The following is a 26,971-nucleotide window of genomic DNA, read 5'->3' as shown; positions in this document are numbered from 1 at the left end:
TCTAGAGCATCAGATTTCCTGCCACTGGCCAGTTTATGCCACAAATCTCATGCTACAAAAGTTACATTTTATCCTCCTGTGTCAGATTTCTTCCAATTCTGTTGAAAATTTTTCTTTGCTTCTATTTCATTTCTCATAACAGAAGAGAAAGAAGGCATGGTGATTCCATACCACTTCTCCAGAACTTTAACAATGAAAAGATGATCCTCAACAAAAATGGATACCTGGGGCTATTATGTCTTAATAAAGCCTCCTTCCATTCATTAACTTATATTCAAATGCTGTCACTGGACCAGTATGGGACAAATTAACTACAATCAAACAGCTCATCCACCCACTGTCCTCTAGGTCCCCTCTACCCGTGCCTCGAGAGCCTTGGATAAAAACAAAGGGAAGAGGCACCTCTCTTGCGTGTGCTATTTAAGCAACTTGGCTGTCTCAAGAAACTGCTGCACCAGGTCTTACAACATACAGTGTCAATATATAGAGAAAAGTAGTGGGGGAAAATATTCTATAAAAAATAAAATGGTCAAATGTCCAACATGTTGGTACATCTGTATTTTCATAATGATAAACTTCAGAAACTCCTGGATCCCTAGCCCCAGTAAATCCCCTTACTATGTTAGTGTAGACTTTTATAAATACCTAGAGAGCCCACAGAGGAATCATGCCCTGGCAATGGGTCACTAGAGAATGACCAAAACACAGGACCGTCCGCTGACCCACTACCCAAATCCTCATCCACTTTTGCTCTCTTAGAATCCTACACCCTTCATAAGAACCTTTGTTCTTCCTTATTAACCTTTAGACATTAACATGCCCATGGATCCAATCTTCTCTGAAACTTTGACCACTGAAAGCTCACATTCTGTCTTCCTCTATCACAGTTTCTCTTAAGGGAAGAGAAACTAGTTCATAAATCATAAGTACAGTCCACTTAGAGAACAGGAGCTCAGGGAAGAACAGATGACCAAACAGCTTTTGTGAGTACACCGATTGGTCTTCTGTTGCTTCAAGAAAAATCAACATGTGATCAGTTTCACATCTTATTCTTCAGACAGCTATTACCAGCTTCACTTTATGGTATTGGGAAGGAATGGCAGAAAATAAAGACCAATAGTCCCCTCACTGCCCCCAGATGTGTAATGAAGAGACTTTATCTGCAACAAAATATTCAAGAGGAGAGTTTCTTTTTATTTAAAAAAAAAAAAAAAAGTTTAAAAATGGGAGCAAACCAAACTTCTTTCTAGCCTTTTCCTTCCCTTTCAGTCTCTTGGCCTCAGGAACAAAGGTGAGGACACTAATCCCCTTTAGATTACCTTTTCCTGGGGAAAAAGGCAGATTTGTCATTTTTTGTAAGAATTCTTAGAAGAGAATTAAAGGGAAAAAATAGGTAATCTGGGGGCAGCCGAAATTCAAGTGTAGAAACCATGAAAAAAAAAAAAAATAGACTAAAGTGCCAAGGTCACTAAGAAGATATTCCAGACAAGGAAGCAAGAAAAGCAGGAAATGTAAATAGGGTTAAGACTGCTGACCAAGTGTGGGCATGCAGGGTGGCTCTCCTATGTGGAGGAGGATGAGGCCTGGGGAAGGGACAGTGCAGTGGCCCAAGGGTCTAAATGTGCTTACTGGATCAAGGGGCCTGAGCTATTTTAGGAAAAAGAAAAATATGTTTTCTGAGTATTTTTCCTTTCCCTTAGCCTAACACCACACCCACTTAGCCTTCTACCCAGTCAAATCACCTGTTTTAAAAGTCTGTTCCTTTAGTCTCTTTGATTTTTTTTTTTTTTTAAAGAGGGAACTACATCCCCTTGGTTCAAAATAAAGAACTCATCTGAAATGTGTGTGTGTGTGTGTTTGTGTGTGTGTTGTTTTTCATCATTTCATCAGTGAGCAATCAAGAGTGCTTACAGCAAACCATATGCAGGTGTGCTAATTTATTACAAGAGTTGCTCAGACTAGTATTTAAGAAGCAAAAGAATGGGTTGAAGAAAAAACTTTAAAATGATATTATTTTTAAAACCCTGACACTTGGCTTCTCTGTCAAAGGTTAACCCAGAAAGCAGGCTCTTTGCTTCCCTATACTTCAGCTCCTCCGCTGAGAGGGATGGTGGATTCAGCCAGCCATTCTCAGTTTTGCTCTGCTCAACTTCTTCAGGTCTCTGCCAACTTTTCAATGCAAGAGGGTTTCTGTTTTCAGAAATAAATCCTACCTATTTCCTCTCTCCATCCTTCCCTGTGACGATAAATTCCTGAAGGATGATTTTTGGATTGTATCTCTCAAGCTCCAGGTTATATTAACTTTGGTGTCACCTGGAAATGGTTTTAATTTCTCCCAGTATGGAGGTAGTAGAGGAAAATAAGTCCACTTCATCAAACCTTACCTCCCTCTGTATCTGGCATGGTACAAGTCAAACAAACCCAAGTTTTTCTAACAGTAAAACATTCTCACCCTCAAACCCCAAATTCTTAATAACACATCTATTCTGATTATCAATAAGAGTGTTTTGATCATTAGGCAGATCCGTTTCTCTTTTGGGTCATATTTTTCCCAGTTAAAGATTTAATGACCATTGAAGTAAGACAAATTACCCTCATTATTTATGTCTACAAATCTCTATGGCTGTGAGCTTCAGAATTATAATAGGGAAATAGAAATCATGCCTTTGATTTTAAAAACAGAAAGGTGGCACTTAGTTGTATTTCATACACATTGCTGGGTGGGAAGAAAGCTAGAAAAACCCCTAGTCAATACCATGGCCCCCTTCTATTTAACAACCCTTATAATAAGAAGTTCTTCTTTAAACCTAACCTAAATCTCTCATGCTTCATTTAAAGTCTATTCTTCTTTCTCTGACCTCGCTAAAAACAAAACAGCTGGTCACCATACACAGCTTAATAACTCCTCATAATCTTGAAGTATGTTATTAAGTCATTTTTTCAGTCTTCTCTTCTTGAAGCTAAATAATCCCAAGTCTTTCAACTTATCCTTATAGGTTCAATTTTACAATCCTTTAATCATCATCAATGCTCTGTGCTAAATGTTCTTAAGTTTTCAATGTTGCTCATGTGCTCTGAAACCTCACTCACCTTTGGAATTGTTTCTCATTGTCCACAAAAGCTAAGACTTCAGCATATTACAAACAATCCTAAGAGACTGTACTCAAATAGGTAACTTACTGCTTTGTTTGGGTTCTTTTTAATCAAGCCTGATCCTACAGCTATTTGTATATCCCCCTCCAAAATAAAATATTCTTCAGGCTCCAGAATTCTTACTGAGCACTAGCTATGGAAAAACCAATCCTCTTCAACCTGCTCCCATGCAATGTTCCTCACCAGCACTCTTCCAGAACTTTCTCACCCCAAATTTGGACCTTATGATCTTTCGCTAATCTGACCTGGTCCACATATTTAAACCAACTTGCTAATCAATGATGGCTTAAAATGTGTTATGCTTTGCAGATAAAATCTATTAAGGTCCTCAATATTTACAAGAAGAACCTCAGTTGCCTTGGTGAGAATAATATGAGAGAGGTTTGGGACCAATTAGCAAGAGGGTCTTTCTATGCTCCTTAAATCATACCACACTTAGGACCATCCTTGAGTAGAATTAGAAAGCATACAATTTTGGGGAAGGTGAGTCTAATCTACCCTTTTAGCAAATGTTCCCTTTTTTCCAACCATTTAGAACAGGGGTGGGGAACTTTTTTCTGCCAAAATGTGTAACATCATTTGCAGGCCATACAAAATTATCAACTTAAAAATTAGCCTGCTCTAGCATAGTGGTTACAAATTGGGCTGCTAACCTCAGGGTCAGCAGTTCGGAACTACCAGATGTTCCGTGGAAGAAAGATGAGGGTTTCTGCTCCCGTAAAGACTTACAGCCTCAGAAACCCTGTACAGGGTCACTATGAGTCAGAACCAACTCCATGGCGCACCATCACCACCACCACATTTGGTCAAACGTTTAATTAATTCTCCCTTATTATGATGGCTGGAGCTATGGTTACCTTGGCAGGACCGGGCATTCCCCAACCTGATTTAGACCATTCACGAGGTCAGTGGTTCAAACCCACCAGCTGCTCTTTGGAAAACAAGACAGGGTCACTATAAGTTGAAACCAACTTGACAGCACTTAACAACAACGAGGTCCTTGTCAGGAGCACTGGTGGCAAAGTGGGCTCTAGCTGAAAGGTCGGGAAGGTTCGAACCCACCAGATACTCTGTGAGAGAGAAAGATGAGGTACTCTGTTTCCCTAAAGACTTACAGCCTTGGAACCCCATGGAGCAGTGTATCTTATAGGCTCACAATGAGTCAGAATCGACTTACTAACTGTGGGTTTGAAGGTCCAAACCCACCGAGCAGCTTCATGGGAGAAAGACCTGACAATCTGCTCCTATACAAACTGGGTGGTGGTGGTGATGTGCCGTGGAGTCGGTTCCGAATCATAGCGACCCTGCACAGGGTTTCCGAGGCTGTAAATCTTTACGGGAGCAGAAAGCCTCATCTTTCTCCTGCGGTACAGCTAGTAGTTTCGAACTGCTGACCTTGAGTTTAGCAGCCCAAGTCATAATCACTATACGCTACCAGAGCTCCATCTATAAAAATTACAGCCTTTTTTCCTCACCACCCTATGGGATAGTGGGGTCACTGTAAGTCAAAATTGACTTGATGGCACCTAACACCAACAAGGCCCTCTCTTACTAAAATTAGATCTCAGATTCTGAACACTGATGACATGCAAGGTTTTACATATGATGCATGTATCTTTTGCCTTCAAGTCTCTTCTCCCACTTTTCTTAGAGCTGGTTTTTTCTCACTCTTCAGGCCTCTGTTCAAATGTTACTTACTCAGGGAGAACATCCCTGGATCACTCTAGAATAGGTTCCTTTCTGCCTGCTTCTTGTTGTTGTTAAGTGCCATCGAGTCAGTTCTGATTCATAGGAGTTCCAGGGAGTGGCTGGTGGGCTTGAACTACCAACCTTGTAGTTAACAGTCCAATTCTGATCCTACAGCACCACACCAGGACTGCTACCCCATGATTCTTTATTAGTCTCGCCAGTTCCCTTCACAGCATTTATGTTTGCATTATAAATGTTCATTTGTTCATTTCTTGCCTGGCTCCCCAGTGGCAGGGGATTGTGTCTGCTTTGTCCTATATGCTTGGCTCATAGTAAGCATTCAAAATTTTTTCTGAGTGGATACATGTTTCTACTACCAGAAATATTTGCATTTTTAAAACTATTTCTAATAGTCACAAGAAGAGGTTCTCTCAGCTGCTATATTGGAGGACAGTATTCTTAGTGGTGGGACCAGGTGTATCCTTCTGAGATACAAACCAGTCTTACATCACTCAGGCAAACGGCCCTCCTAGCACAAGGCAGCTGCTGCCTTTTCCAAGACATTCAATGGGAATGGCTGCCAGTCCTATTGTCATGTTCCTTCTCCTTGGAACAGTTAGTGGCTTTTCCAGTTACTCTCTCCACTCAGCATCTATGTAGTGATGCCATCTATAACACTGTATCATTTTTCTGATGCTATTTCTGATTACCTTCACAAAAGTACTGGACTTGCAGGCAGTTCCAGATTAAAGGAACTCCATCCCAAAGTCTGTCTTTAAGTTGAATTTCTACATAAGGCTCAGTTAGGTATGATTCATATCGGTCAGTCAAATGTCTGTTTTAGCATACTTTTGTTGTTGTTAAGTGCTGTTGAGTCGGTTTCCGAGGAACGGCTGGTGAGATTGAACCACTGACCTTGCTGTTCAAATTGACTTTGCAGTCCAGTGCATTAACTCACAGTGTCACACCAGGACTCCACAGATTGTATTTTTTTTTAAATAAAGAAACACTTGCAGATATACCAAAAGATCTTTAAGAAAATAATGCTGTAACAATAATGTTTTGACATATCTAGCAAAGTAGCACCCATTTGTCACTTCAAACCACTATAGGTACTTTGCATGTTTGGTAGAACAGACTTTACAGAGAGGTTGGTTCAAACCATGGTTTGTACATAAGCCAGGCATTTGTAGCCCGGGGACTACCTATATTCTAAAATAATACTCATAATATTAAAGAGAATACACATTAAAATATCAGTGGTGGTAATCTTAGGAGATGCTTATTGGCAATTTTTATTTACCTCTTTTGAATCTTTATTTTCTGATTCATTTTTTGTTTTTACATCTTCTACTTGTTTAATAAGGAGCTCTGGTAGTGTAATGGTTATGAGTCGGCCTGCTAACCTCAAGGTCAGCAGTTCGAAACTATCAGCCATCCTGCAAGAGAAAAATGAGGCTTTCTGCTCCCATAAAGATTTACAGCCTCAGAAACCCTATGCAGGGTCACAGTGAGTCAGAATCAACTCCACAACACACAACCACCACCACTTACATAGTAATAATAATTTAAGGTTAACTTATTTCCTAAGTACTATCTAGTAGTAGGGAGTCCTGGTGTGGCGCTATGGGCTAATGTGTCAGACTTCAAAGTTGTTTTAACTGTAAGGTCGGTGGTTCAAGCTCACCAGCTGCTCCTTGGAAACCCTATACAGGGTTGGAATTGACTTGACAACACTTAACGAAAACAATATCTAGTAGTAAACTTCTGGTGTGATGCTATAGGATAAACAATCGACCTCAAGGTCGGTTTGAACCGCAAACTCACCAGCCACTCCTTGGAAACCCTATACAAGGTTGCCATGGGTTGGAACGTTGTGGTTCAAACGGACCTTGTCGTCCAGTGCTTGATCCCATAGTGTCACGCCAGGACTCCTTTATCAGTGTAAATTCAATGAAATTCAGTGTTTCCCAACTCTGTTGCTCTTGTCTTAATGCCCTCAATGCTCCTTCAAGAAATCTAATATACACACTTACTCTGTACCAGGACCTATACATTGGGACTTATTTACTATTTAGTAACAACAACAATAACAAAATGCTACTATATCACCAGGCATGCTTCTCAGTTAAAATTATTTCATACAATCAACTAAGAATGCCTTGGACCCAAAACCAGCGCTTCTATAACTTTAATGACAAAGACATTAGGGAGGTTTAGTAATGAATAACTAAATAGGAAAAGACCTGGGCACCTTGCCCATATCCATAAATCATCTGCTGACTTGCACAGTGACACAGGGAAAATGAGTTTTCAAGTATCCATGCCTCAGTTTATCTACCTGTAAAATGAAAAATGCCTCCCTCAAAGGGATGTAAAGAGAACCAGTGAGGTAATGTCTAAGTGTTAGGGACTCCTTGGCAGAAAGGCGCTACATAATTACTATTTGGTATTTAAGTTGCCCTTCATGTGTGCCAAGTATTTTACGATCATTCCTTAGGAGTTATCCCTCCCAGCTACTCTGTGAAGTTGTCTTCATGTCCATTTCCATTTAAAGGATGAAGAACTTGAAATGGAGAGAAATTCAGTGATATCTTCATACCCTCACAGGTGAAGTCTCTCTTAAGTGACTCTGAAGTAGACCTTATGGTACAAAACATTGCTACTTGGTTTTGAAGGAAGGAGAGAGTGGTGAGGAGGTGAAATAGAAGGATGAAATGAAAGCTAAGATCTAAAGAGACCACAGCTCTTTTTCCACATCTATATTTTTACACGTCCTGTGTAGCAAAGTGTATTTGAGTATCCACATAATCCTCTTGATAAGTCCATGTTTTTCTACAAATAATTTCTAGGGCTGATCCTAAGGAAGAGACATACAGCCCAGGTGAAACCATCCTGAGTATTCCCCAACCAAAATACATGCTAGCATGTTTGCCTAGGTGACAGCTCATGAAAATTCACGCTGAGAAAGTACGAATGAGAAGAAGATAGGAAATGCATGCAGTTCGAGGGCTGTTGGATAGGCTGAACACACCGTCTTTGTACAGGGTTAGAGAGCTCTTCCCCACCAGCTACTTGTACTCAATGCTAATGTGTGGTGCACAGAACCAACACTGGGTCATTCCAAACACTCTGTCTCAAGGGAGTTCTTTCTACCCCAGATCATGGTCTCCCAGCAGCTCTTAGACCATGCTTGTATCTGTTTTCTTCCTTCTGCTTCATTCAACAGCTTATCTGTCAAATGAAAGAAGCATCTTTTTGTTCTGAATCCTGCACTCTCACTAAAATGCCTGAGAATGTGTACAGACACCAGTATCTCAGGAGTGCTGCTCTGGCTGTTCAATGAGCAACAGGCAGGCAATGGTGGCCTCTAAGGATCAAACAGAATGATGGTGAGACAATGCCAAGCAAATGTGGTTGGAGAGTTCTTTAGCATAAATTTGGGGAGTTCTCAGACTGACACCTTAGGATTTGCCCAAGTCAAAAGTGTGAAGTAGAAGATTTCACTTGCTCTCCCTATAACCCCCATTTCTTTGGTTTCTCCTCTTCTGCAGGGCCACTCCTTCCTCCCCCTTCCCCCCTTCTCCCAGACCCCACCATTGCTCAGGACTCTTTATTACTTAGAGCCTGGCCTTCCCCATTTCCCTTCCCTCTTCTCCCATGAACATTTCTGTGCCCTGTGTTCCAGGTCCTTAAATATGACTCCAGCCACTCTGTTCATATGAAGAAGAAGCTGTAACATGTAAGACTGGCCAACAGTGTGATCAGGCACTCATAGACAATGTACTTTAAGCAGTGTACCTCTTGTATCACATCATTTGGCAGCAGCCAATGTACAGAACTGCTGACACTTTCAGGTCACAAAAACTAAGTCTTCCACTAACATTTGCAATACAGGATACTTATCAAGAAAAAGAAAACAGGACCTGAAGGAAGAAATGAGGTGCCAGAAAGAACAGTGAGCAAATAAATCAATAAGTGTGTAGGTAGACAGATAAGAGTCCTTGGGTGGCACAAACGGTTAAGCACTGAACCACCAACCCAAAAGGCTGGCAGCTCAAATGTACCCAGAGGCACCTCAGAATGCCTGATGATTCCCTTCCAAATGGCCAGAGTCTTGAAAATGCTATGAGACACAGTTCTACTCTGCACACACAGGCTTGCAGCAACTGAATAACAAAATAAGCAAACACAGTTTAAAACACTGATTACAACTAATCCAAGGAGCATAGAACAAGGAACAAATTATTAGACTAGGAAAAAACTGTAGAAGAGAGGGTGTGATTGCAACTTAAAATATAACAAAGTTCTTATATTCTTCAAGAGGTCACCAGAGAAAATGATTGATTTTATGAAAACAAATATCCATGTTAAAATGTTAAGGATCAGAGCTCAACTAGAAGAAGAAAGAAGAGGAAAAAAAGAGTAATCTGATACAATTTGATGAACTTGACCTACACTTATGGATACAGTAGCTCAAAAGAGAGAAAAAATCTTTACAGCGAGGATCATTCCCATCCCCTCCATACAAAGAGAAGACAGGGATAGGCAACTTAGACACTGGCTACCCAAAATGGGAGGCTACAAAGGCAAGAAGTGACTGGCTTACAAGCTTTCAAGAGGGAACCTAGATCCAGAGGGTGTGGAAGAAGGTAGAATCTCCACTGAGTAGTATACAATCTGTCTGGGCGGGGTTGATGAAAGGAGATGCGGATAGGTCTTGTGTGGTACAATAGTGAATAATTGTTATCAAGACTGACTGTGAGGGTTGGAAATGTAAAGGTAGACATGTTGTAGCAAAAGGAGGGCAGTGGTTGACTTTGCAGGCCAGGAGCAGAGGTCCCTGGGACAATCAAGGAAGAAAAGCGGAGTGTGTGACCCTACCCAGAGAAACAGTGATGCCAGAGATGGAGGCAGAGATGATGATGTGGAGAGATGGAGCAGCTGGGGGCTTTAGACGCAGAGAGGGAGAGGGGCTGTGCTGATGACTGGGGGGCAGGCTTGCAGGGTGTACCCTTTAGTTAGTTGATGATGCATGGAGGGGATGGTAGCCATGGCAGTGAAATGATATAGACTAGGATGAATGTAAAACTAGTGTTCTCCCATGTAAACTATCACATAGTTCACGATAAAACATTTTAAAAAATAAAAATAATTAAATAAAATGAAAAAGTTAAGTATAACTACTAAAAGAAAAGAAATTACATGATAATTTTTTTCAAGCTGGTCAAAGAGGAAAGCTAGCATATATTGGCTGGCTGTGTGCTGTGGAGTCGGTTCTGACTCATAGCGACCCTGAACAGGGTTTCCGAAGATGTAAATCTTTTTACGGGAGCAGAAAGCCTCATCTTTCTCCCGCGGAACAGCTGGTAGTTTCAAACTGCTGACCTTGCGGTTCACAGCCCAATTTGTAACCACTACGCTACCAGAACTCCTTGGCATGCATCTAGAGGAGGGACAAAAAGAAGCTGCATAAAGACTACTTTGTGAAAGGGAAATATTGACAAAGGAAGAAATATGGAAATTCAGAAACTAAAAACTCTTTAAATGTATAAAACCTTGCATCTTTAGTAGGATGCCAGACCTGAAACATATCATAAATAACACACTGTTAAGGCAAAGTGCAATGCCTGAAGTTGGCAATGCCTTCAAGGTGGGTAGAGGCCCTGCCTGGCACGCTTCAACTGATAAGTCTCTAATACTCAGGCCTTCAGGGTTGGGCTGCTAACTGAAAGGTCAGAGGAGCAAACCTACCAGCTGCCCCATGGGAGAACAATAAGGCCATCTGCTTCCACAAAGATTTAGGAGCCTTAGAAAACATAGGGAGCAGTTCTACTCTGTCCAGGATAAACTCGTAGGTCACTATGAGTCCAAATCAACTTGACAACAGTGGGTGGACCCAGACCTACCAATAAGCCTGCTCCCAACAAAGGACTCTACATAACTTATTTTTATCACAGTACAAATTTAAATATGAGTTACCTTTTCCAGAGATGCTTGGGTTTAAGCTTTAATCCTAATATTTAATGAAGGGCTTATTTCTGCTAGTCAATACATTTTAGTCACCAGAACACAGTAGCAGTAATAGGTAAAGAAGAACAGGGAATTCTTCCTCTAATAGTTAAATACCACATCACAAATACTTTTAATTTAACTTATTACTTTAACCATTGCATATATCTGGAATTAATATTTTAGATCTCAATGGTTTTTATATCATTTCTTATATTTCCAAAAATTTCTCAGAAAACATGAGCAATTCTTTTCTATACGTGCCTAATTGAAAACTTCTGAAATTTTTATGTGAAGACCAAAGACATGCCTAAATTGACATGACAAATTTATTCTGCAAACACACTAAGCCTGTTGCCATCAAGTCAATTCTGACTCACTCACAGCGACTTTACAGCACAGAGTAAAACTATTCCATAAAGTTTCCAAAGCTGTCATCTTTACGGAAGCAGACTGTCACATTTTTCTCTCAAAGACCAAACAGTTAGTACCTAAGCACTTAGCCACCGTGCCACCCACGATCCTTATTAATCTGCTACGGAGGGACAGGTAAGAATGTGGCATTCAACACAGCAAATCTTCCCCTAACCCACCATGCTTTGGCACTGTGGGTTAATGCGCTGGACTACAAAGTCAGTTTAAACTACAAGGTTGGCAGTTCAAGCTCACCAGCCGCTCCTCAGAAACCCTATGAGTTGGAACTGACTCGATGTTGGAATTAACAACAGCAATTGTCCACTGGCTTGGCACTCCTTAAAGCAAATGCCGTAGTAGACACAGAATTGAAGTAAGGGAATTATTTCCATAAACTATCAAGAATTATCTCTCTTGGGAAAGAAAAGCCATTTTCCAAAAAAAAAAAAAAAAAAAAGGAAGGCATCTATTTCCCATTCAATTCCTATTTCTATGCTGCTTTAGCTACTTTAAGATGGAATGACTTCTCCATCACACCAAACTGACAAACTCCTGACACATTTGGAACAAGTATGTGTGTGTGCTTAGAACACATATCCCTCGAAAACCTGCCGTGCTATATTTAGTGAGAAGTCATTTATCAAGCGGAGCAGCTGCATGTGGAGAATGTGAAAGCTACAGGTCCTTGTTAACACAAGTCCAATGCAATAAGAAAGTACATTCAGGGCTGGGAAAGCCAGGGAAAAGTGCAAAGGAGGGACACAAGCATGTTTTAACGGCTGTGATAATTTGCCATGAAAGGATGTTAAAGCCATAGCTCCTTGCTGCAGCATGCCATGTGTTGCTGAATTAAATTACGGCCATGCAGTCTGCTCAAGAAAGAATGTGTAAACAGGCCATATATCCTTGCATCAGTTCTACAGAATGTTGCACAACACAAAATGCCTCTCGATGTGTCATTTCCTTCTTGGCCATCTTCCCAGCTCCTGACAGTCAGTCAACAACAAGAAAAAAAAGTACTGAGAGAGATTTAAAACTGCTCTTCTCAAGAGCACATTCCTCCAACCACCAGACAGAACCTCCACCAGCACTTCTGGCCACCCCACTTCTCCACAATCCTTGAAGAAAGGGGTAAATGAGAACAATGTTTTCAACTGTTATTATTCTCTTAAATTAAAGACTTACAGCAATGTTTTATATACTGGTGACCAAATGATTCATATAAATGACAATCAAACTCCTGCTTGTATTTGTTGACTTGTAAATGCCAAAACATGGCATTTACCCATAACTTCCATCCCTTGGGCATTTTAGAGATTGTGAAGCAGACAGGGAAAATCTGCAAGCCAAGAAGTTAAGGGACTTTTTATTAACGCCTTGTGCTGAAGACTAAAAAGCTCAGGCCTTGTGCATCAGGACTATGATCTAAGGTCTACCAAGGTTTTCTCAGATTGTCTTCACAGAGAGCAAGGCTACAAATGCTAATCTTCTATCCAGAGGTATCAAATCGCCTGGAAAAATTCTTCTGCTGCCCCTTCATCCAACACATTTTTGCAAGTCCCCTACTTTCCTTCACCTGTGATCTACCTCTAAAAAAGCACCCACCACAGATACCTAACCAAAAGTCATGCCTGGGCCAGACCCCAGTCTTCTCTTTCACCCAACTGGGATGAAAAGTAATGGAGGATAAGTTAAGTTGTCACTGACATCATCTAGTACAAAGAAGAGAAAAAATACCAAGCCCTTCATTCTTTCCACCCTTTTCCACCTAGCTGGAAAACAGCCTCAGAAGTGGGTAGAACAGTATGAGAAAAATGAGATGACACACTGCCAAGACCACGCTGCTTTTTTAAATCTGTGGCCTTACCGTTCGTTAGAAGAAAAACTTGTACAATGGGAAGTGCCTCAAGAATAGGGAGAAATGAAATGTTCTCTGGTGTCTTATCAATTTGCTGATGACGATGTACAGATGAGGATGAGCAAGCAAAAAAGAAGGATTTGGCTGCAGGGCCTAAGCCTAACAGTAAGGGGGAATGAAGCAAGTGGTAAGATAGTTCTGGGAATACAAGCATTTCTCTGTACTCTGTACACTTCTCTCACCTAAGCTCCAGCCCCCTTACTGAAGTCATGAACGGTGCCAAGCAGAAGAGAGCCAGCAACCAGATTCTCTGCCTTTTCTTCCCCAATGCTATAACCCAAGCTGTCCAGGTAACAGGTCAGCAGTGGACAGCAGCCCCTCAGGAAGAGATACATAGATGACGGTTTGAGAGTAACTATGGTTTACTCCTGTGAGGCAAGACACACAAAAACGTTTAGAAACATACTCACACATGTCAGGAATCGGGTGTGCAGGTAGCCTGGCAAGTCAGAATTTAAAGGATACAAAGTACAAAATATCCAAGCTTGTCCATCTGAGGAGCCATAGGATGGCCTGACTCAAGCCATGGTATTTTCAATAACCTCATATGCATGCGAAAGCTGGACAGTGAATAAGGAAGATCATAGAAGAATTGATGCATTTGAGTTATGGTGTTGGAGGAAAATATTGAAAGTGCCATGGGCTGCCAAAAGAACCAAGAGATCTATGTTGGAAGAAATCCAGCCAGAGTGCTCCTTGGAGGCCAGGATGACCAGACTTTGTCTCTCATACTTCAGACATATTGTCAGGAGGGACCAACTTGTAACAGCTGGAGAGGGATATCATGTTTGGTAAAGTGGAAGGTCAGTGAAAAAGAGGGAACCCCCCATTGAGATGGATTGGCACAGTGGCAGCATCAATGGGCTCAAACATAGCGTTGTGAGGTTAGGCCAGGACCAGGCAGTGCTTTGTTCTGTTGCACATAGGGTCGCTATGAGTCGGGATGTACTTAATGGCACCTAACAACAACAACAGATATTTCTGCTGCAGACTTTGTCACGTGGCCTGGCAGGGCTTATTAACTTCTGTGGTTATTGTTCAAACATCTAATTTTCTCTTGTAAAACGTGCTCAACTTGATATTGATCCTCTAATACCAAGTACCACAAGGCAATAAATTAAAAAAAAAAACCAAACAACTCCGTTGCTGTTGAGTCAACCCTCACTCATGACAAGGCCATGAGTATCAGAGTAGAACTGAGCTGCACAGATAGGGTTTCCCACAGCTGGTTTTTTGGCAGCAGATTGCAGGCCTTTCATGTAAAGTACCTCTGGATGGACTCACATCTCCAACCTTTCAGTTAGCAGCCAAGCAGATCCACCACTTGTACCACCCAGGGACTCCATAACAAGTTAATTTCTATTGTTATTATTGCTGTGAGTTGCCTTCGATATGATTCTGACTTATAGTGACCCCACGTGTGCAGAGAAGAACAGTTCCATAGAGTTTTCAAAGTTGTAACCTTTCGGAAACTCATCAGAAGACTTGTATTCTGAGACATCTCTGGGTTGATTCAAACCACCAACCTTTCAGATAGCATGCTTACCTATTTGTGCCACCCAGGAACTCCCAAGTAATTGTTGTTGTTGTTGTTGTCAAGTGCCGTCGAGTCGATTACGACCCATAGTGACCCTGTATAGGGTTTCCAAGAAGCAGCTGATGAGCTTGAACCACCGACTTTACCGTTCAAACGACTTTGCAGTCTGACACATTAGCCCACGGCGCCACACCAGGACTCAATTAATTAATAATTTAAAAATTTAAAAACAATACCATCTAGTCCATTTCAACTCATATTGACCCTCTAACAATCCTGAGGAAAGAGCAACCTGTCTCCATGGATTTTCAAGACTGTATGTGATCTTTATGGAAGCAGACTGACAGACACATCTTTCTCCCACAGAGCAGCTGGTGGGATCAAATTCCCAGCATTTCAATTAGCAGCTAATTGCTTAACTACCAGGGCTACAACAGGCAATACCAAAACCAAGCCCACTGCCAGTGAGTCAATTACAACTCACAACCACACTATAGGACAGTGTAGAACTGCCACATAGGGTTTCCAAGGCTGTAAATCTTTATAGAAGTAGGCAGCCTCATCTTTCTCCTTAGGAGCAGCTACTGGGTTTAAACCACCAACCTTTTGGCTAGCAGTGAGCACTTAACCACGGCACCACCAGGGTTCCTTCCAACAGATAATGGTGATGGTGGTTGTTATGTGCCACGGTGGAGTCAGTTCTGACTCATAGTGACCCTGTAGAGATTTCCGAAGCTGTACATCTTTGGAGAAGCAGAAAGCTCATCTTTCTTCCATGAAGTGGCTGGTAGATTTGAACTACTGACCTTGTGGTCAACAGCCCAACTGGTAACCCACTACACTACCAGGGCTCATTTCCAAAAGATAATTGTTGTTGTTGTTGTTGTTAAGTGCCATCGAGTCAGTTCCAACCCATAGCGACCCTGTAGAGGGTTCTCCCCTTAATTCATCTGATACTTACCAAATTTGTTTAAAATGCTATAATTAAATTTTGAGTCATCTGGTAGAACTTAAAAATTCACCCAAACTGGAAAGCCAAAAGACCTTTCAAAAACTATATTGTGATGAAATCATTTCTTCTCTTACGACAATGACATTTACTGGCTAAGCAGTTGTAGGAGTTGAAGACATTGGTGGTCCCAATGAACTAAGCCCCTATTATTCACACCTTCATGGGGTTCCTTCCCTTCCCTTGAATGCAGGCTGCACCTGTCTTGCTTTAGCCAATAGAATACAGAGGAAGTAACTCGTGGTAGCTCTCAGCCTGGGGGCAGTGGTGGTACCATGGTAGAATTCTTGCCTTCCATGAGAGACACACAGATCCAATGCCTAACTGAGGCACCTCAGGTGCAGCTGTCTGTCTCTCTGCTGAACAGATTTCATCGAGTTTCCAGATTAAGATGGACTAAGAATAAGGGCCCAGAAATCAACTTCCAAAGAGTCAGCCACTGAAAACCCTACGGATCACAGCCATCTAGTCATGGGTTTGCCGTGAATTAGGTGTCAACCTGACAGCTTCTAACAACACTTCTCAGCTTACATCTTAATTCAACTACAACTTTTGCATTTTAGGGGCACTGAGCTGTAGTGTCAGAAGTCTGACCACCCTGCTAGAGAGGCCATGTGGAGGACGAGAGGTCCAGCTGTTCCATCATCCCAGCTGAGTTCGGTCTTCCAACCCTCTCCACCAAGCCTTGGATACATGAACAAAGCCACCTTGGATGTTCCAGCACCAACTGCCATCTGACTACAGCCACATGAGAGACTGACCACAAGCATGATCAGCAGAAACATCCTCCAGATGCGCCCCCAGCAATCCATGGGATCGTGAGAAATAATTATTTGGCTGTTTTTGTAGTCATTATGTTTTGAGAGAGGTTTGCTACTTAGCAAGAGATAACTGGAAAAGCAAGAGACTGAAAAGAAATTTGGCTATGTAAGGTGACTTACTTTTTCTATCTTCTGCACAACCAATGGTACCCTTTTCTATCAGTTCTCTGCCTTAATTCAGAACCACGACACAGCATGTCACAGTGCTAACAGAGTTTTCACCATCTACAGAAATGCTTTAAATCACACAGGCATTGGAATCGATTGCATAAATGGGGCAGAGGATCCTAATAGAAACTGATGTTTAAAGCAGTTAAGTATTCAAATGCATTACTGTTGCCTCTGCGGCTACACCGACTTTCCTGCTGGTGAACATACGGTGGTTGTTCTTCAGAGTTAATTTGCCAACAGAAGGTCAAAACAGCTTGCCTAAACATAAGACGTACAAATTTGGGATTTTAAGTATGATGTCATGTCTTAAAATGATAAGCTGGCAAAGAAAATAAATGGCATTTTGTAAAGATGTGCACCGTTTTCATGTTTACACTACTTAAGATGAAGGTTCTAATAAGTCATCGGCTATGTTCCTTTAAAGGGAAGTTTTATAACTGAGATGAATCACAACTGTAGAAGATCAAAGTTAAAAAACATCAATGATGCCATGGGGTACTTTTTAATCTTGTAATGAGTGATGATCATGTGCTCTTATGAAGTGAGTCCAACTGCCAACGCCAGATGTGTATATTAAGAAAAGAAGTTGTTTGTAATGTGACATCTCCAGTTCAGCTGCCAGAGACAGAAAACATCGAAGGGAGAAATCTTTCAGATTTTTGAATGAAAAGCAAGTTGTGGCAGATGCGTTGATAGGCTGGACCTCTGAACGGGGCACGAGCGCTATAGTAGCCTCTCTTGAACCGTTCTGTGCTGCTAATCACTTTATCAGTATCATCAATTCTGTACAGCTGAACTCTGTTGTTGTTAAGTGCCGCTGAATCAGTTCCAATTCACAGTCACTCTATGTAGAGTTTCCGAGGAGCAGCCGGTGGGTTTGAATCATCCACCTGTCAGTTAACAGTCCAATGCTTATCCTACAGCACCACACCAGGACTCTCAGCTGTCCCTAGGCAGCATAAATACCTGCTCAAGGCACCATTTATAACACTGATTACTGTTATTTACTAATGAGCAAAAACTAGTAAAGTCATCTCCAGGGGTTTGAAAATACACCAGAGGAAAAAATCTTGATGGTATCTGTTTCCTGAAAATATACTACAAGCAAAACTCTACAGCAAACTTTTGACACTGAGAAAAACTCATTAATAATAACAGTCAACACTTAAGGAGCACTAAGTACATGACCATCACCACACACTTCATACACATTCTATCCTTTACCATGCCCCAAATCGCTAATGGGAGTCCTGGTGTGGTGCTGTGGCCTTTGCTGGACTGCAAAGTTGCTTTGTACCACAAAGTCACCAGTTCAAGCTCACCAGCTGCTCCTTGGAAACTCTATACAGGGTCACTGTGGGTCAGAACCAACTCGACAACACTTAACAACAACAACAACAAATAGCTAAAATGAGGAAAACCCTATTATTACTTCCCCCTTTAACAAAGGAGAAAATCGAGGCGAAGTGACATGATGTTAACTTGGCTAGTACTACTCAGCTGGTAAATGGTGGAGCTGTCTGACACCAAAGCCTGCACTCTTAACCACCACACTAATGCTAAAGTAAAGCCCAACCAGTTGCACCCAGAACTTGTCCTTGTTCAAACAGCTGACCTACCAGAAGCAGCCTTTTCAATATAGGCTCAGATGTTTTGAGGAAGGAATGAAATTCCATTCACAGGACTCAACAGTACAAAATCTTCAACTCCTTGAAACCACTACAGTAATAAACAAAATTACATTATTTCTATGACAAATAACCACTACTTAAGGAATTATCATTTGAAACAAAGGGGACCAAAACAAGTGCACACTAGTTGTCTTTTTTTCTGCCCTTAGGAAAGAAAGTCTTTTACTAAAGCCCTTCTCTGTTAAAGGGCTATAGAATAAACCACTTTGAATTCTGGAGCAAGGGTTAGCAAACTGTGGTTTGTGGACTAAATCTGATCTACCACCTGTTTTTGTAAATAACATTTGAATGGAATATAGTTATGACTGCTTGTTTACGTATTGTCTATGGCTGCTTTTTCATTTCAATGGTTGAGTCCCTAGTCAGAGACTGTGTGGCCCGCAGAGTCTAAATTATTTAATAGCAAGAACTTTACAGAAAGTTCGCCTACACCTACTCTAACAGAATTCTGGCATGGCGCTGTAGGTTAATGTACTAGACTGCAAAGTCGCTTTGAACTGCAAGGTCGGCGATTCATGCTCACAAGTCGCTCTTTCAAAAACCTATATATAGGTTCACCATGAGACTTAACAACTTAACGACTCAATGGCACTTCACAATAACAACACTTATTTTAAAGGATTCCTCATTTATCAATAACTGTACAGCCAAACAATCGAAATCCTATCATACTCGCTATTGAAAAAAATGGCCAATCCTGTGCATTTTCTATACCTGGAAGTCTCAAAATTAAAGAACAATACTGAGAAAGAGTGTAATGATAGGAATGTGTAATGTTCAGGACAACCAAGATCAGAGTGGAAGGAAGTAACACAGCACAGAGACTCTGGTTCATAGGACTAGGATGTTACTGGCCCCAGATCCAACCTTATATTCAGAATCTCAGTTTGACAAGTCACCTCACGATGTCAGAGAAATGACATCAAATTTTCAAAGATATTTTCAGGTCCTAAGAAATGTCTTTCAGGTTTATCTAGGGCAGGTAGTCTGAGACTCACAGACTGTATCTGCTTGCTCCTCCCCAACCCTCCAAAGCTGGAGCCCATCTGCAACCCACCCCTCTACCCCTGGCCCTCATTACTCTCTTGTCTCTGCATTTACAGAACAGTGAGCTTATCAACTAACTCTGTCACAAATCTCTAAGAAATGGGGCAACACTACCCTTACTTGAAACTGAAACCGCTTTCCCAAATTTACCCTACAGTTTCATCTTTGGTCCCATCCTTCTTGGCGGGGTAAGGGGAGACAACACCCACTCTTCCCTGTTTCTTCTCCCAATCAATTCCTCTGAGCATCAACTCTTGAGCATGAAACTTGTCTAGCAAATACCACACCATAATAATGACTTTTATAAAAAACTGAGAAAAGCAGGATATATCTTTAAAAGTTAAGTATTACGTGATGCTAAATACTTAACAAATACTAAGAAACTATTGTCTTGCTTTGTTGTTGTAAAGTGCTGTTCAGTCGGTTTCGACTCACAACTACCCTGTATAGGGTTTCCGAGGAGCGGCTGGTGGGTTTGAACTGCCAACCTTGTGGTCCGCAGTCCAGTGCTGATCCTATAGCACCACACCAGGAGTCCTTTGTTATTGCTGTTGTTAGTGCCAATGAGTCAGTTCCGAACCATAGCGACCTTGTACAGGGTTTATGAGCGGCTGGTGAGCTTGAACCACTGACATTGCAGTTCAAACGACCTTGCAGCCCAGCGCATTAACCCACAGCGCCACACCAGGACTCCTTTTGTTGTTGTTGTTGTTGTTGTTGTTGTTAAGTGCTGTCAAGTTGATTCCCACCCATAGCGACCCTGCACAGGGTTTCTGAGGCTGTAAATCTTGATGGGAGTAGAAAGCCTCATCTTTCTCCCAGGACTCCTTTAGGCACTACTAAAATGGATGGCCCTGCCTTCTAGGAACTCAAGAACTAGAGAAAAGATAAAGGTTAGAGCGTGTCTTTCATCCTTTTAAAGCATCCTCCTCAGTTGATGGCAGTTCAGAAAGTCAGGCAAAGCCCCCAAACCAGTCACCAGAGCCCTGCCCTCTTCACCTGCACTGCATTAACCATTCTCCCATAGGCCTGGAGACCTGGGGCAACCACCTACTAGAACAACCCTAAACAGAGCAGACAAATGAATGACCCAGCATCATGAACCTGGAAAACTGCCATGCACATGAAAGGAGGAGAAAACAAAAACCTCAAAGACTGGCTTTTGAGGCAAGAAGCCTCCCTAGTTCATGCAAGCAGTCAGTTTTAGTGAAAAGAGGCAGAGAAGATACTACTTAGGTCTGATAAAGACCTTTTCTCTCATTCTAGGGGAAGAAAAGATACAACACTCTCACTGTCTGGGCAGGTGTGTTATATGACAAATACTACTACTGTCTCCTACTTCCACCACAAAACCAAACTCCTAAAAGGCAATGGGGAGAACTCCAATGTATTCATTCATCAAAGGCAGAGGTTTTTTGTTGTGACGGTTGTTGTCACTGTTTTAAGGGCAGAGTTTTAGATGACATTTCCATTGGCACGTTATTTTTCTAAGCAGATTTAGTTTTTGTCTAAAAACATTGGTTTTTACAGTGCCTGTTGTTGTTAAGTGCCATCGAGTCGGTTCCGACTCATAGCAACCCTATACAGGGTTTCCAAGGAGCTGCTGGTGAGCTTGAACCACCGACCTTGCAGTCCAGAACATTAGCCCACAGCGCCACACCAGGACTCCTTACAGTGCCTAGAGAGCCAATGTTTTATCTTCAAAAACATTTTTGGAAAGCCATTGGCACAATTTTCCTTAAACGTGGTTTATATATTGAATAATCTTTAATTTCTAAATATATCTAAATCCTGTGATACTTATTCAACTCAAAAGTTTATTCAACTCATTAACTGAGTGGGGAGGGGAGGACGTAAAATTATTTCAGTTCGGATTTATGAGGAAAATGCATGTTGACTTGAAAGGGTTGTGTGCACTACCAATTTAGTGTCCTGTATGTCCAGACAGACAAATAAACCAAGATGAGCTAAATCTGGTTAGCCTATATCTGTTAAAAGAGACTATCTATAACAATTACTGGAACATGACCAAACAACAGTGTTGTAACAATCAAGCAAGTTATCATTTGCAAATAAATTCTTTGTAATTAAGCAGTGTGCTCTTTATAAAGGGAATTGAGTGGGCGAGTTAAAGACTTAAAACACATTCTTAGGCCATGGGAAAAATAGGCAAATGCTTTTTGACTAAGCTCGAGATTTTTAAGTTTATTGTTTTCCTCTTCAGCTCTCATGAGTCTATTTGGTCCTGTCTATTGTGTCCAGTAGATGAACGGAATTTCTTAGCCAAGAGTTACAGGGACTGAATACACTAGCTTCCCAAAGTTAAGGAGGCCTTAGCAAGCTGCGGTAAAGGTTGAAACTATACAGTAAGTCCCCAGGTTATGAACATCAGACTTAGAGACACCTCAAAATGTACTTGCCCTTTAATGTTATGTAAATTTGCTCTCACATTGAAACCACTGAGCCAATCCCTATTCACAACAAATTCTTCCTCACAATCACCTTCACTTACTACAGCTTTTAAATCATAGAAAAGGCTTCAAGTCTTTCCTTGCACTGAAGTAAGGCTAAATAAGAACCATATGCACCTATTCCGACTTACCTACAAATTCTACTTAAAGATACATTTAGTAACAAACCTCATTGGCTCATTGGTAACCTGGGACCTGCCTGTAATTTTATTTTCTACTATGAAACTCTACTAATTGCCTCTCACTACAATTTTATGTATATAGCAAACTTGGCAAAAAAAAAAGTTATTTATATGAAAGTAACACTACTGACTCATTTGCAATAAATTCCTCCTAGGGTCTCAGCAAACTCTATTACCACATCCAGTAGGAAAACAAGTACTTACTTCTGGGTTCCCGGGGTCCATCCACTGTAACTTTAATAGCCCTGTGATAGGTGGCCACTTGGGGAGGATTTGTGAAGACAGTTATGGTCAACGTGAAACTCTTGCCTGCAGATATAAAAGGGGGGAAATCCACTGTGAATAGAAAAAGATTGTACTGGTGATAATATAGCAACACTGATGTCCAAATTTCATTTAAGCATCTCTGAGGAGATAATGAAACAAAGGTAAGATGAAGAAATCTTTATTCTAATTGGAAACCCTCTAATGGTCAGTTTAGACTGTTTCTAAACTTGTGTGTTAAAACATCCTCACTTGTAATGCTACAACAAGAATATTCCTCCAATTCCCACACACACACCCGCCATCAAAAAAGCCACTCAGTATCAACAGCTGTAATAAAAACAAACACCCTGGTCTACATAAAGTGTTCTCATTCTTTCAGTTAGGGCTCTGAACCAGTTATAATTTGCATTTCCATCCCTGATACACTGAATGGGAATCTACATTTTTAACAAGATCCCAACATGACTCTTAGAGATCCTCAGGTGAATCCAAAAGATCGTATGGTTTTACGCGCGTGTATGTAAAAGTGGTGGTGGTGTGCCGTGGAGTTGGTTCTGACTCATAGCAACCCTGCCATAGGGTTTCAGAGACTATGTATACATCTTTATGGGAGCAGAAAGCCTTATCTTTCTCCCGTAGAACAGTTGGTAGTTTCAAACTGCTGACCTTGAGGTTAGCAGCCCAACTCGTAATCACTACACTACCAAAGAATCTTGTTAAAATATAGATTTGGATTCAGTCGATCTGGGGTGAAAATGCAAATTCTGAGCAGGAAATTGAACCAAATGAACCGGTTCAAAGTCCTGCTCTTCAGCTTTCTCCAACATCAGGAACACATCCAACCACAGACAATTTTAAAAGTCTTTATTTAGGATTAGGTCATGACCCATGAGAGAACAATAGTAAATCACTGTTGATTATGTTATTTACTTCGCATGGCTTTAGCATTTCATTTGCTTAACTGCACTCCAATAAGAAGATGAAAGAGGAAAGTTCTTATGGGAATCATTTTAACAGGAGCCAGTGTCTCCTGTGCTGGCCTTAATGTGCCTGTGGTATGGTGATGATTTCAACATCACTGGAACAAAGATTTCTCTCCTCCTTGCTCACCCCTCCTATAACATACATCTCTGCTGGTAAATCTTGAAAGAAGTCCCTGACAGCCCCTTCTTTTTTTGCTAAATGTACATGGCATCGCCCAATAGAAATGTACGTTTTTACTTTTAGCAGAAGGTGTGCTTCTTTGGAACATTACATCTGATATTTCAAATTAATGAGCTAAAGGCGATGACTATGGGAAAGGAAATAAAACAACAACAACAAAACGACAGGGAAAAGCATGATAGCAAATTTGGATGTTTGCTTTCCCCAAAAAATAGCAGGCTCTGTTACACAGACTCATTGACAGTTGTAATCAGTTAGATTTGCAACAGTTAGTCATGTCAGATAGTCAAAACTGCAAACTGTTACAAGACAGGAAAAGGTGGGCGTGAAACAGTGACTCAATAAAACATTCAGCAATCTCAGACCAGAGCACTCATTTTGCTCTTGCTCCTCACAAGCCTTTAAAAGGCTCATTTTGTTTTGCTATGTTTTCTGGTCAGACTCCTTTTTCCTTACTGAAAGCCGAGAGTATTAAATCAAAACACAAATCTTAAGAATGTAGCAATACAATGTTTAATGCAATCTTTTCAAAGTTTAATATGGAACAGGTTATATACAAAACTTAATGTAGAACAGGTCTTTGGATGTCAAGTCTAGTGAATGGGTTTTCTTTTCAACCCAGACCATGGAAGTTCCTAAAATCTGTTAAAGACACACATCATTTGTTACTGAGTATATGTAGTTTTAAGTCTCGTTGGCTATCCTTTCCCATGGCCAAGAGAATAAAAAAGAGAGAAAGAAAAGATAGGAGTAGGGCAAGATGAACACTGATTAAAAACCTATTAAGTGAAAGCCACTTCCTATGTATTATCTCATTTACTTCTCTCCATAGGTTTACCGGAGTCCTGATGTGGCGCTATAGAAGAAGCATTAGACTGTAAGGTGGGTTTGACCTGCAAGGTCGGCAGTACAAACTCACCAGCTGCTCCTTGGAAACCCTATACAGGATTGCTATGGGTTGGAACCAACTCGATAGCACTTACAACAACAATAGGTTTATCACCAGCTCTCCCTACTTCCATCATTTTACAAATGAGGAAGGCGAAAGCCTGAAAGACTCAGTAATTTACCAGAGATCACTCTATATGTTATATGTCATCAAGTTAGTTCCAACTCATAGTGCGCCTCTATAGGGGTTCCAAGGAACAACTGGTGGGTTTAAAGTACCAATCTAGTCCAGTACTGACACCAGGACTGGACCTAGGATTTACACCCTAAAATTAATGTTCCTTTTTTTTTTTTTTTTTTTGATTCTTCCAATTTGCTCCAAATCATAGTGACCCAGTATAGGATTTCCAAGGAGCAGAAACAGTTTGAACTGCTGACCTTGAAATTAGTTTGTTGTTGTTGTTAAGTGCCTTCGAGTCGGTTCCGACCCATAGCGACCCTGTACAGGGTTTCCGAGGGTGTAAATCCTTACAGGAGTAGAAAGCCTCATCTTTCTCCCGCGGAGCGACTGGTAGTTTCAAACCGCTGACCTTACGGTTCGCAGCCCGATTCGTAACCACTACGCTTCCAGAGCTCCTGTTGAAATTAGTAGTCCAGTGCTTATCCTACAGTGTCACACCAGGACTCCATTTTTAAATTCATAGGTAATTTATATCTAATGTGTCCCCATCAGCTCTATGACCCCAAGAAACAGTAAATTTAAATAAATAAATGTCATATTTTGGCCAGGATAATGAAAGCATCTATTTTTAAAGTGTCATTACTGTATCATATTTCATCTGTAGTATATTGGATGTGGGAGTCCTGGTGTGGCGCTGTGGGTTAATGCGCCAGACTGCAAAGCCATTTGAACTGCAAGGTCAGCGGTTCAAGCTCACCAGCTGCTCCTTGAAAATCCTATACAGGGTCACTATGGGTCGGAACTGACTCAACAGCACTTAACAACAACAGCAATATTGGATGTGACATGGATTCAAGGATTCATGCATTCAACTGTGTTGGGAAACACAGGATTTTTCAGAAACAGATTGCCAGGTCTTCCTTTCTAGTCTGTCTTAGTCTGGGAGCTCCAGTGAAATCTATTTAGCATTTGTTGTTGCTAAATGCCTTCAAGTGGGTTCCAACCATAGCAACCGTCTGTGGGGTTTCCGTGGACATACTAGTGTGTGTGAATCACTGATTTTGTGGTCAGCAATCCAGTGCTTATCCTACAGTGTAACAGCAGACGCTCTAGCAACCCATAAACTGGCAGACAAGTGGTGACTATGCTCAAAGTACATGGGCTGGGAACTGAACCTGGGTCTCCCATATTTGTTGTTAAGTGCTGGTAAGTCAATTTTGACTCACAGAGACACTATATAAGGTTTCCAAGGAGAAGGCAAGAATTCTACTGCTGGGACCTCCACTGTCCTCTCTACTTATATCCTAAGTGTCTGAAAATAATCTCCAAAACTTGACCATGAACTTTTCTGAACTTGCTCTGGGATATTTCCATTTAAAAATTTTACAATTTAACTAGAATGCTTAATGTAATCTAAACTTCCTTCATGTTCAAGGAAACACCTCATGTAGGAACAACTGCCACATATTATTTATTCACCTTTCAGATATAAATCATTCAAATATTCAAAGCAGAACCAATTTTTCTGTAAAGAATATTTTTTAAAGGTGTTTTTTTAAGGTGCAAACAAGTATTTACGCATTCAGTTTTCAAAAAATCAAGATATATTTCAACAAAGAAAACAAAAATCCAAGTTTCTTTCTTCTTTTTGCCCCTTCTGAAGAATCCCATATGTAATCCTGAAACTATCATATAGCTTGGTGATTATTTCTCCACCTTCTTATAATAATGTACTTCCTAAGTCAAATGTTTTACATGGGTATTCACAGTTTCCTGAAACTAAAAAACAAATGTGTTTGAAATCCCATTTTTCATCAATTTTCGTAAGTGATAAAAACACAGGGTCTTGACTATAAAAATGCAGGCTCTTACTTAGGGCACTAGCACTCTCTAGTTAAGTGTATCATCAATGGCTTCATCTAGGAACTAGTTCTGCAGGATGTACTCAAGTCATATATTTTGTAATATAAATATGGGGAACTGTCATTAATAGACCGCTCCAATCATATCCCCGGAGATTGCTAGGAAGAGACAGGAGAGGTAAACAGGAAATGTATCCTAAATTGACCAAAGTGCATGCTCAAATACTGTAGGTACTTAGAGCTACATGTTAAGTTAACAGTAGCATGTGTAGAATCGGGATCAAAAGGGGGGAAATGTAGAACAGAATTTTAAAATCTCATGGACTCTAGACTTTCTGGAGACATGGAAGGTGGATGAGCCCCTGAAAAAATCATTAAACCTTAAACCAAAAATATCCCCTGAAGTCATCTAACCCTGAATAGTTTCACATAACCAATAAACAATGTCTGCCTTGAGAATTACACTTTTTAAAGAGCTATCTACATGGGATCAA

The 26,971-nt window shown here is 40.9% G+C and overlaps 1 protein-coding gene across 1 annotated transcript in view; it reads right to left on the bottom strand.

The window, feature by feature from the left end:
• The window catches only part of RUNX2 (runt-related transcription factor 2), a 278,570-nt gene that overhangs the window by 116,516 nt on the left and 135,083 nt on the right, over positions 1-26,971 (bottom strand). The window contains 1 exon segment of the mRNA XM_006860524.1: positions 22,320-22,424. Coding sequence (XP_006860586.1) covers positions 22,320-22,424 — 105 coding nt within the window.

Source organism: Chrysochloris asiatica, unplaced genomic scaffold, assembly GCF_000296735.1.
Source record: "Chrysochloris asiatica unplaced genomic scaffold, ChrAsi1.0 scaffold00038, whole genome shotgun sequence".
Taxonomy (NCBI): domain Eukaryota; kingdom Metazoa; phylum Chordata; class Mammalia; order Afrosoricida; family Chrysochloridae; genus Chrysochloris; species Chrysochloris asiatica.
This window is presented reverse-complemented; position numbering and strand designations above follow the sequence as displayed.